The 14,393-nt window shown below is 36.8% G+C and overlaps 1 protein-coding gene across 1 annotated transcript in view; it reads left to right on the forward strand.

Annotated features, from left to right (window-relative positions):
* The window catches only part of LOC142748058 (uncharacterized), a 51,882-nt gene that overhangs the window by 16,061 nt on the left and 21,428 nt on the right, over positions 1 to 14,393 (forward strand). Inside the window, exons 2-3 of the mRNA XM_075855184.1 lie at positions 12,201 to 12,374; positions 12,459 to 12,702. Coding sequence (XP_075711299.1) covers positions 12,201 to 12,374; positions 12,459 to 12,702 — 418 coding nt within the window. The remainder of the gene's footprint in view (positions 1 to 12,200; positions 12,375 to 12,458; positions 12,703 to 14,393) is intronic.

The raw sequence follows: 14,393 nt of genomic DNA on the forward strand, positions 1-14,393 counted from the left end.
TATAACAGATGGATATGACTGGAGAGGTGAGGGATTCTGGGAGTGATGTCATATTATTATCTATGTATATAACAGATGGATATGACTGGAGGAGTGAGGGATTCTGGGAATGATGTCATATTATTTTATCTATGTATATAACAGATGGATATGACTGGAGAGGTGAGGGATTCTGGGAGTGATGTCATATTATATTATTATCTATGTATATAACAGATGGATATGACTGGAGAGGTGAGGGATTCTGGGAGTGATGTCACATTATATTATTATCTATGTATATAACAGATGGATATGACTGGAGGAGTGAGGGATTCTGGGAATGATGTCATATTATATTATCTATGTATATAACAGATGGATATGACTGGAGAGGTGAGGGATTCTGGGAATGATGTCATATTATATTATCTATGTATATAACAGATGGATATGACTGGAGAGGTGAGGGATTCTGGGAGTGATGTCATATTATATTATTATCTATGTATATAACAGATGGATATTACTGGAGAGGTGAGGGATTCTGGGAGTGATGTCATATTATATTATTATCTATGTATATAACAGATGGATATGGCTGGAGAGGTGAGGGATTCTGGGAGTGATGTCATATTATATTATTAACTATGTATATAACAGATGGATATGACTGGAGAGGTGAGGGATTCTGGGAGTGATGTCATATTATATTATTATCTATGTATATAACAGATGGATATTACTGGAGAGGTGAGGGATTCTGGGAGTGATGTCATATTATATTATTAACTATGTATATAACAGATGGATATGACTGGAGAGGTGAGGGATTCTGGGAGTGATGTCATATTATTATCTATGTATATAACAGATGGATATGACTGGAGAGGTGAGGGATTCTGGGAATGATGTCACATTATATTATTATCTATGTATATAACAGATGGATATGACTGGAGAGGTGAGGGATTCTGGGAGTGATGTCATATTATATTATTATCTATGTATATAACAGATGGATATGACTGGAGAGGTGAGGGATTCTGGGAGTGATGTCACATTATATTATATTATCTATGTATATAATAGATGGATATGACTGGAGAGGTGAGGGATTCTGGGAATGATGTCATATTATATTATTATCCTTGTATATAACAGATGGATATGACTGGAGAGGTGAGGGATTCTGGGAGTGATGTCACATTATATTATTATCTATGTATATAACAGATGGATATTACTGGAGAGGTGAGGGATTCTGGGAGTGATGTCACATTATATTATTATCTATGTATATAACAGATGGATATGACTGGAGAGGTGAGGGATTCTGGGAATGATGTCACATTATATTATCTATGTATATAACAGATGGATATGACTGGAGGAGTGAGGGATTCTGGGAGTGATGTCATATTATATTATTATCTATGTATATAACAGATGGATATGACTGGAGAGGTGAGGGATTCTGGGAGTGATGTCACATTATATTATTATCTATGTATATAACAGATGGATATGACTGGAGAGGTGAGGGATTCTGGGAGTGATGACACATTATATTATTATCTATGTATATAACAGATGGATATGACTAGAGAGGTGAGGGATTCTGGGAGTGATGTCATATTATATTATCCATGTATATAACAGATGGATATGACTGGTGGAGTGAGGGATTCTGGGAGTGATGTCACATTATATTATTATCTATGTATATAACAGATGGATATGACTAGAGAGGTGAGGGATTCTGGGAGTGATGTCATATTATATTATCTATGTATATAACAGATGGATATGACTGGAGAGGTGAGGGATTCTGGGAGTGATGTCATATTATATTATCTATGTATATAATAGATGGATATGACTGGAGAGGTGAGGGATTCTGGGAGTGATGTCATTATATTATTATCTATGTATATAACAGATGGATATGACTGGAGAGGTCAGGGATTCTGGGAGTGATGTCATATTATATTATCTATGTATATAACAGATGGATATGACTGGAGAGGTGAGGGATTCTGGGAGTGATGTCACATTATATTATTATCTATGTATATAACAGATGGATATGACTGGAGAAGTGAGGGATTCTGGGAGTGATGTCACATTATATTATTATCTATGTATATAACAGATGGATATGACTGGAGAAGTGAGGGATTCTGGGAGTGATGTCACATTATATTATTATCTATGTATATAACAGATGGATATGACTGGAGAGGTGAGGGATTCTGGGAATGATGTCACATTATATTATTATCTATGTATATAACAGATGGATATGACTGGAGGAGTGAGGGATTCTGGGAATGATGTCATATTATATTATCTATGTATATAATAGATGGATATGACTGGAGGAGTGAGGGATTCTGGGAATGATGTCATATTATATTATCTATGTATATAATAGATGGATATGACTGGAGAGGTGAGGGATTCTGGGAATGATGTCATATTATTTTATCTATGTATATAACAGATGGATATGACTGGAGAGGTGAGGGATTCTGGGAGTGATGTCATATTATATTATTATCTATGTATATAACAGATGGATATGACTGGAGAGGTGAGGGATTCTGGGAGTGATGTCACATTATATTATTATCTATGTATATAACAGATGGATATGACTGGAGGAGTGAGGGATTCTGGGAATGATGTCATATTATATTATCTATGTATATAACAGATGGATATGACTGGAGAGGTGAGGGATTCTGGGAATGATGTCATATTATATTATCTATGTATATAACAGATGGATATGACTGGAGAGGTGAGGGATTCTGGGAGTGATGTCATATTATATTATTATCTATGTATATAACAGATGGATATTACTGGAGAGGTGAGGGATTCTGGGAGTGATGTCATATTATATTATTATCTATGTATATAACAGATGGATATGGCTGGAGAGGTGAGGGATTCTGGGAGTGATGTCATATTATATTATTAACTATGTATATAACAGATGGATATGACTGGAGAGGTGAGGGATTCTGGGAGTGATGTCATATTATTATCTATGTATATAACAGATGGATATGACTGGAGAGGTGAGGGATTCTGGGAATGATGTCATATTATTTTATCTATGTATATAACAGATGGATATGACTGGAGAGGTGAGGGATTCTGGGAGTGATGTCATATTATATTATTATCTATGTATATAACAGATGGATATGACTGGAGAGGTGAGGGATTCTGGGAGTGATGTCACATTATATTATTATCTATGTATATAACAGATGGATATGACTGGAGGAGTGAGGGATTCTGGGAATGATGTCATATTATATTATCTATGTATATAACAGATGGATATGACTGGAGAGGTGAGGGATTCTGGGAATGATGTCATATTATATTATCTATGTATATAACAGATGGATATGACTGGAGAGGTGAGGGATTCTGGGAGTGATGTCATATTATATTATTATCTATGTATATAACAGATGGATATTACTGGAGAGGTGAGGGATTCTGGGAGTGATGTCATATTATATTATTATCTATGTATATAACAGATGGATATGGCTGGAGAGGTGAGGGATTCTGGGAGTGATGTCATATTATATTATTATCTATGTATATAACAGATGGATATGACTGGAGAGGTGAGGGATTCTGGGAGTGATGTCACATTATATTATTATCTATGTATATAACAGATGGATATGACTGGAGGAGTGAGGGATTCTGGGAATGATGTCATATTATATTATCTATGTATATAACAGATGGATATGACTGGAGAGGTGAGGGATTCTGGGAATGATGTCATATTATATTATCTATGTATATAACAGATGGATATGACTGGAGAGGTGAGGGATTCTGGGAATGATGTCATATTATATTATCTATGTATATAACAGATGGATATGACTGGAGAGGTGAGGGATTCTGGGAGTGATGTCATATTATATTATTATCTATGTATATAACAGATGGATATTACTGGAGAGGTGAGGGATTCTGGGAGTGATGTCATATTATATTATTATCTATGTATATAACAGATGGATATGGCTGGAGAGGTGAGGGATTCTGGGAGTGATGTCATATTATATTATTAACTATGTATATAACAGATGGATATGACTGGAGAGGTGAGGGATTCTGGGAGTGATGTCATATTATTATCTATGTATATAACAGATGGATATGACTGGAGAGGTGAGGGATTCTGGGAATGATGTCACATTATATTATTATCTATGTATATAACAGATGGATATGACTGGAGAGGTGAGGGATTCTGGGAGTGATGTCATATTATATTATTTATGTATATAACAGATGGATATGACTGGAGAGGTGAGGGATTCTGGGAGTGATGTCACATTATATTATATTATCTATGTATATAATAGATGGATATGACTGGAGAGGTGAGGGATTCTGGGAATGATGTCATATTATATTATTATCCTTGTATATAACAGATGGATATGACTGGAGAGGTGAGGGATTCTGGGAGTGATGTCACATTATATTATTATCTATGTATATAACAGATGGATATTACTGGAGAGGTGAGGGATTCTGGGAGTGATGTCACATTATATTATTATCTATGTATATAACAGATGGATATGACTGGAGAGGTGAGGGATTCTGGGAATGATGTCACATTATATTATCTATGTATATAACAGATGGATATGACTGGAGGAGTGAGGGATTCTGGGAGTGATGTCATATTATATTATTATCTATGTATATAACAGATGGATATGACTGGAGAGGTGAGGGATTCTGGGAGTGATGTCACATTATATTATTATCTATGTATATAACAGATGGATATGACTGGAGAGGTGAGGGATTCTGGGAGTGATGACACATTATATTATTATCTATGTATATAACAGATGGATATGACTAGAGAGGTGAGGGATTCTGGGAGTGATGTCATATTATATTATCCATGTATATAACAGATGGATATGACTGGAGGGGTGAGGGATTCTGGGAGTGATGTCACATTATATTATTATCTATGTATATAACAGATGGATATGACTAGAGAGGTGAGGGATTCTGGGAGTGATGTCATATTATATTATCTATGTATATAACAGATGGATATGACTGGAGAGGTGAGGGATTCTGGGAGTGATGTCATATTATATTATCTATGTATATAATAGATGGATATGACTGGAGAGGTGAGGGATTCTGGGAGTGATGTCATTATATTATTATCTATGTATATAACAGATGGATATGACTGGAGAGGTCAGGGATTCTGGGAGTGATGTCATATTATATTATCTATGTATATAACAGATGGATATGACTGGAGAGGTGAGGGATTCTGGGAGTGATGTCACATTATATTATTATCTATGTATATAACAGATGGATATGACTGGAGAGGTGAGGGATTCTGGGAGTGATGTCACATTATATTATTATCTATGTATATAACAGATGGATATGACTGGAGAAGTGAGGGATTCTGGGAGTGATGTCACATTATATTATTATCTATGTATATAACAGATGGATATGACTGGAGAAGTGAGGGATTCTGGGAGTGATGTCACATTATATTATTATCTATGTATATAACAGATGGATATGACTGGAGAGGTGAGGGATTCTGGAAATGATGTCACATTATATTATTATCTATGTATATAACAGATGGATATGACTGGAGAGGTGAGGGATTCTAGGAGTGATGTCATATTATATTATTATCTATGTATATAATAGATGGATATGACTGGAGAGGTGAGGGATTCTGGGAGTGATGTCATATTATATTATTATCTATGTATATAACAGATGGATATGACTGGAGGAGTGAGGGATTCTGGGAATGATGTCATTATATTATTATCTATGTATATAACAGATGGATATGACTGGAGAGGTGAGGGATTCTGGGTGTGATGTCATTATATTATTATCTATGTATATAACAGATGGATATGACTGGAGAGGTGAGGGATTCTGGGAGTGATGTCACATTATATTATTATCTATGTATATAACAGATGGATATGACTGGAGAAGTGAGGGATTCTGGGAGTGATGTCACATTATATTATTATCTATGTATATAACAGATGGATATGACTGGAGAGGTGAGGGATTCTGGGAATGATGTCACATTATATTATTATCTATGTATATAACAGATGGATATGACTGGAGGAGTGAGGGATTCTGGGAATGATGTCATATTATATTATCTATGTATATAATAGATGGATATGACTGGAGGAGTGAGGGATTCTGGGAATGATGTCATATTATATTATCTATGTATATAATAGATGGATATGACTGGAGAGGTGAGGGATTCTGGGAATGATGTCATATTATTTTATCTATGTATATAACAGATGGATATGACTGGAGAGGTGAGGGATTCTGGGAATGATGTCATATTATATTATCTATGTATATAACAGATGGATATGACTGGAGAGGTGAGGGATTCTGGGAGTGATGTCATATTATATTATTATCTATGTATATAACAGATGGATATTACTGGAGAGGTGAGGGATTCTGGGAGTGATGTCATATTATATTATTATCTATGTATATAACAGATGGATATGGCTGGAGAGGTGAGGGATTCTGGGAGTGATGTCATATTATATTATTAACTATGTATATAACAGATGGATATGACTGGAGAGGTGAGGGATTCTGGGAGTGATGTCATATTATTATCTATGTATATAACAGATGGATATGACTGGAGGAGTGAGGGATTCTGGGAATGATGTCATATTATTTTATCTATGTATATAACAGATGGATATGACTGGAGAGGTGAGGGATTCTGGGAGTGATGTCATATTATATTATTATCTATGTATATAACAGATGGATATGACTGGAGAGGTGAGGGATTCTGGGAGTGATGTCACATTATATTATTATCTATGTATATAACAGATGGATATGACTGGAGGAGTGAGGGATTCTGGGAATGATGTCATATTATATTATCTATGTATATAACAGATGGATATGACTGGAGAGGTGAGGGATTCTGGGAATGATGTCATATTATATTATCTATGTATATAACAGATGGATATGACTGGAGAGGTGAGGGATTCTGGGAGTGATGTCATATTATATTATTATCTATGTATATAACAGATGGATATTACTGGAGAGGTGAGGGATTCTGGGAGTGATGTCATATATTATTATCTATATATATAACAGATGGATATGACTGGAGAGGTGAGGGATTCTGGGAGTGATGTCATATTATATTATCTATGTATATAACAGATGGATATGGCTGGAGAGGTGAGGGATTCTGGGAGTGATGTCATATTATATTATTAACTATGTATATAACAGATGGATATGACTGGAGAGGTGAGGGATTCTGGGAGTGATGTCATATTATATTATTATCTATGTATATAACAGATGGATATTACTGGAGAGGTGAGGGATTCTGGGAATGATGTCACATTATATTATTATCTATGTATATAACAGATGGATATGACTGGAGAGGTGAGGGATTCTGGGAGTGATGTCATATTATATTATTATCTATGTATATAACAGATGGATATGACTGGAGAGGTGAGGGATTCTGGGAGTGATGTCACATTATATTATATTATCTATGTATATAATAGATGGATATGACTGGAGAGGTGAGGGATTCTGGGAATGATGTCATATTATATTATTATCCTTGTATATAACAGATGGATATGACTGGAGAGGTGAGGGATTCTGGGAGTGATGTCACATTATATTATTATCTATGTATATAACAGATGGATATTACTGGAGAGGTGAGGGATTCTGGGAGTGATGTCACATTATATTATTATCTATGTATATAACAGATGGATATGACTGGAGAGGTGAGGGATTCTGGGAATGATGTCACATTATATTATCTATGTATATAACAGATGGATATGACTGGAGGAGTGAGGGATTCTGGGAGTGATGTCATATTATATTATTATCTATGTATATAACAGATGGATATGACTGGAGAGGTGAGGGATTCTGGGAGTGATGTCACATTATATTATTATCTATGTATATAACAGATGGATATGACTGGAGAGGTGAGGGATTCTGGGAGTGATGACACATTATATTATTATCTATGTATATAACAGATGGATATGACTAGAGAGGTGAGGGATTCTGGGAGTGATGTCATATTATATTATCCATGTATATAACAGATGGATATGACTGGTGGAGTGAGGGATTCTGGGAGTGATGTCACATTATATTATTATCTATGTATATAACAGATGGATATGACTAGAGAGGTGAGGGATTCTGGGAGTGATGTCATATTATATTATCTATGTATATAACAGATGGATATGACTGGAGAGGTGAGGGATTCTGGGAGTGATGTCATATTATATTATCTATGTATATAATAGATGGATATGACTGGAGAGGTGAGGGATTCTGGGAGTGATGTCATTATATTATTATCTATTTATATAACAGATGGATATGACTGGAGAGGTCAGGTATTCTGGGAGTGATGTCATATTATATTATCTATGTATATAACAGATGGATATGACTGGAGAGGTGAGGGATTCTGGGAGTGATGTCACATTATATTATTATCTATGTATATAACAGATGGATATGACTGGAGAAGTGAGGGATTCTGGGAGTGATGTCACATTATATTATTATCTATGTATATAACAGATGGATATGACTGGAGAAGTGAGGGATTCTGGGAGTGATGTCACATTATATTATTATCTATGTATATAACAGATGGATATGACTGGAGAGGTGAGGGATTCTGGGAATGATGTCACATTATATTATTATCTATGTATATAACAGATGGATATGACTGGAGGAGTGAGGGATTCTGGGAATGATGTCATATTATATTATCTATGTATATAATAGATGGATATGACTGGAGGAGTGAGGGATTCTGGGAATGATGTCATATTATATTATCTATGTATATAATAGATGGATATGACTGGAGAGGTGAGGGATTCTGGGAATGATGTCATATTATTTTATCTATGTATATAACAGATGGATATGACTGGAGAGGTGAGGGATTCTGGGAGTGATGTCATATTATATTATTATCTATGTATATAACAGATGGATATGACTGGAGAGGTGAGGGATTCTGGGAGTGATGTCACATTATATTATTATCTATGTATATAACAGATGGATATGACTGGAGGAGTGAGGGATTCTGGGAATGATGTCATATTATATTATCTATGTATATAACAGATGGATATGACTGGAGAGGTGAGGGATTCTGGGAATGATGTCATATTATATTATCTATGTATATAACAGATGGATATGACTGGAGAGGTGAGGGATTCTGGGAGTGATGTCATATTATATTATTATCTATGTATATAACAGATGGATATGACTGGAGAGGTGAGGGATTCTGGGAGTGATGTCACATTATATTATTATCTATGTATATAACAGATGGATATGACTGGAGGAGTGAGGGATTCTGGGAATGATGTCATATTATATTATCTATGTATATAACAGATGGATATGACTGGAGAGGTGAGGGATTCTGGGAATGATGTCATATTATATTATCTATGTATATAACAGATGGATATGACTGGAGAGGTGAGGGATTCTGGGAGTGATGTCATATTATATTATTATCTATGTATATAACAGATGGATATTACTGGAGAGGTGAGGGATTCTGGGAGTGATGTCATATTATATTATTATCTATGTATATAACAGATGGATATGGCTGGAGAGGTGAGGGATTCTGGGAGTGATGTCATATTATATTATTAACTATGTATATAACAGATGGATATGACTGGAGAGGTGAGGGATTCTGGGAGTGATGTCATATTATTATCTATGTATATAACAGATGGATATGACTGGAGAGGTGAGGGATTCTGGGAATGATGTCACATTATATTATTATCTATGTATATAACAGATGGATATGACTGGAGAGGTGAGGGATTCTGGGAGTGATGTCATATTATATTATTTATGTATATAACAGATGGATATGACTGGAGAGGTGAGGGATTCTGGGAGTGATGTCACATTATATTATATTATCTATGTATATAATAGATGGATATGACTGGAGAGGTGAGGGATTCTGGGAATGATGTCATATTATATTATTATCCTTGTATATAACAGATGGATATGACTGGAGAGGTGAGGGATTCTGGGAGTGATGTCACATTATATTATTATCTATGTATATAACAGATGGATATTACTGGAGAGGTGAGGGATTCTGGGAGTGATGTCACATTATATTATTATCTATGTATATAACAGATGGATATGACTGGAGAGGTGAGGGATTCTGGGAATGATGTCACATTATATTATCTATGTATATAACAGATGGATATGACTGGAGGAGTGAGGGATTCTGGGAGTGATGTCATATTATATTATTATCTATGTATATAACAGATGGATATGACTGGAGAGGTGAGGGATTCTGGGAGTGATGTCACATTATATTATTATCTATGTATATAACAGATGGATATGACTGGAGAGGTGAGGGATTCTGGGAGTGATGACACATTATATTATTATCTATGTATATAACAGATGGATATGACTAGAGAGGTGAGGGATTCTGGGAGTGATGTCATATTATATTATCCATGTATATAACAGATGGATATGACTGGAGGGGTGAGGGATTCTGGGAGTGATGTCACATTATATTATTATCTATGTATATAACAGATGGATATGACTAGAGAGGTGAGGGATTCTGGGAGTGATGTCATATTATATTATCTATGTATATAACAGATGGATATGACTGGAGAGGTGAGGGATTCTGGGAGTGATGTCATATTATATTATCTATGTATATAATAGATGGATATGACTGGAGAGGTGAGGGATTCTGGGAGTGATGTCATTATATTATTATCTATGTATATAACAGATGGATATGACTGGAGAGGTCAGGGATTCTGGGAGTGATGTCATATTATATTATCTATGTATATAACAGATGGATATGACTGGAGAGGTGAGGGATTCTGGGAGTGATGTCACATTATATTATTATCTATGTATATAACAGATGGATATGACTGGAGAGGTGAGGGATTCTGGGAGTGATGTCACATTATATTATTATCTATGTATATAACAGATGGATATGACTGGAGAAGTGAGGGATTCTGGGAGTGATGTCACATTATATTATTATCTATGTATATAACAGATGGATATGACTGGAGAAGTGAGGGATTCTGGGAGTGATGTCACATTATATTATTATCTATGTATATAACAGATGGATATGACTGGAGAGGTGAGGGATTCTGGAAATGATGTCACATTATATTATTATCTATGTATATAACAGATGGATATGACTGGAGAGGTGAGGGATTCTAGGAGTGATGTCATATTATATTATTATCTATGTATATAACAGATGGATATGACTGGAGAGGTGAGGGATTCTGGGAGTGATGTCATATTATATTATTATCTATGTATATAATAGATGGATATGACTGGAGAGGTGAGGGATTCTGGGAGTGATGTCATATTATATTATTATCTATGTATATAACAGATGGATATGACTGGAGAGGTTAGGGATTCTGGGAGTGATGTCATATTATATTATTATCTATGTATATAACAGATGGATATGACTGGAGGAGTGAGGGATTCTGGGAATGATGTCATTATATTATTATCTATGTATATAACAGATGGATATGACTGGAGAGGTGAGGGATTCTGGGTGTGATGTCATTATATTATTATCTATGTATATAACAGATGGATATGACTGGAGAGGTGAGGGATTCTGGGAGTGATGTCACATTATATTATTATCTATGTATATAACAGATGGATATGACTGGAGAGGTGAGGGATTCTGGGAATGATGTCACATTATATTATTATCTATGTATATAACAGATGGATATGACTGGAGAGGTGAGGGATTCTGGGAGTGATGTCATATTATATTATTATCTATGTATATAACAGATGGATATGACTGGAGAGGTGAGGGATTCTGGGAATGATGTCATATTATATTATTATCTATGTATATAACAGATGGATATGACTGGAGAGGTAAGAGTTAAGTGTGTATATAGTGATTTATTTTTAATGTCTCTTTCTATTTACAGGATTATACAGTAGTGATTAAAACCCCTATTGATTGCTGTCAGGCCCCTGTGTCTAATGTCTGGAGGAAACCCCTGAGCTCAATCATTGGTCCTCAATATTACTTACGTGAACGGAACAATATGCAGAAGATCCTACAACTTCTCCACAAGATGACTGAGCTGCTAACTGGAGAGGTGACGCTGCTGGGAATGCTGGGAAATTATACAGTATCAGCACTTGAGGAGTCTGGGTAATGACTGTATCATTGTGTGTGTCAGGTTCCTATAAGGTGTCTGGACGTCGCTGTCTATTTCTCCATGGAGGAGTGGGAGTATGTAGAAGAACACAAGGATCTGTACAAGGAGGTCATGATGGAGGACCACCGTCCCCTCACACCACCGGGAAAGATGGATCTGTACGAGAAGGTCATGAATGAGGACCACCGGCCCCTCACACCACCGGGTAAGAGGGTTCTGTACAAGGAGGTCATGATGGAGGACCACCGGCCCCTCACATCACAAGGTAAGAAGAATCTGTACGAGGAGGTCATGATGGAGGACCACCGGCCGCGCACATCACTAGGTGATAACTATGAATAAATACACTTGTCCTTTAACCCCTTCAGCTCTTTCCTTTTCTGGATCTTAACCCCTTGCTGCCACATTTTCTTTTCTCCCCATATTTAAAAAGCCATAACTCTTTTACATTTTTCTGTTGACCTAGTTGAATGAGGGCTTGTCATATGAGTTGTGGTTTCTAATGGCACCATTTATTGTACCATGTCATGTACTAAAAATAAAAAAGTTATGGTGTAATGACTGGGTAGGGAGAAGACAGGAGAGCCCTAATCTACCCACCACTCAGTCCCTGCCTACTTGCAACGACCCGCCCTAGGCGACGTGGTACAACTGGGCGACGGTCCCTACGCTCAATACGTGCACGACAGACAAACAGACAAGGTTACACACAAGAATAAGGGAAATGGGGCAGTTGCCCACGGCAAGACCGTAAGCAACAAGAGTAGTGAACGAGCCGAGTCAAACCAGTTGTGTACGAGGTACCAAACGCAGAGCAGGAGAGTAGTCAGTAAAGCCAGGGTCAAAATGAAGCAATGTCAATAATCATAGCAGGAGCAGCAGAGCCAGGAAACAGGAAAGAATCACAGGCAAAGGAGGAGCAGGAAATGCAGGTATAAATAGACCGAGGGCGGGAGCTAGCTCCGTCTGGCCAGGCTGTGATAGGCTCTCCCACTCCTCAGCCTCCCAGCCTGACTGGTAGCAGATCGAGTCACTCTCTCAGACTTAGGAGCAGGTGCAGACTGATTACCCACGGGCGTCGACACAGAAGCTGTGTCTGGCAGATCCTTTACATATGGCTTTTATAATATGGGGAGGAAAAAACAAAAATGAGAAATGCACGGCACTACCAAATCATATTGTTTTATGATTTGCTACTTTTACAAAGAAAAATATCTGTTCAAGTCTTTTATGTCGCCATTTTTTGGCTTTCTGTTGATGGGGCTTGTGAGGGCTTTTATTGGTTCCATTTTGGAGAACATTTCATCACTTTGTATTCTATTTTTTGGGGAGCTAAGGTGACCACATAGTAATTCTGGAGGTAAAGTAGAAAGTCCGATGTTCTCCTGGCGCTGTTCTCTGATGGTTTTGACGTTGAATTTTAAAAGCTTTATGATGCCAAATAAACTGGAATCATTGATAAGTAGAAGTCCATTGGTTTATATAGCGTAAAAAGAGACATGCGATTCCAAAACGAACCGGTTTCCCCATCAGTCTAAAACACATGTCAACCATTGAAGAACCGCGCCTGGGAGAAGCTCCGATTTTCCACTTTATCTCCTTAATGCAACAGAGATGGTGTCCTGAGTGGCCCCTGAACAGATTCGAGGCTGCAGTTCCAAACCGATATACGTTCTAGGACGTTGTGTTCCTAGCTGAACACCTTCATACTTACTTACATACTTATCGCTTCTCGGCCTTTTGGCTAAGTTCTGTGTAGCACCTGCTCAAGCTGAGGTCAGTAATCATCTCTGCCGGTGGTTGATGGGCAATCATAGAGGGATGACAGAACGCCGAGGTGGGGGCATGGAAGCACAACGGTCATTGCTCTGGTGTACGCATTTGGTTTAAAGGTATCATTTGTAGGTGACCAGGCGACCGCCGGATCGAGGTCAGGAGGTCGGGTGGTTTGGAAGT

The sequence above is a fragment of the Rhinoderma darwinii genome, chromosome 1 (genome assembly GCF_050947455.1).
Source record: "Rhinoderma darwinii isolate aRhiDar2 chromosome 1, aRhiDar2.hap1, whole genome shotgun sequence".
Classification (NCBI taxonomy): Eukaryota; Metazoa; Chordata; class Amphibia; order Anura; family Rhinodermatidae; genus Rhinoderma; species Rhinoderma darwinii.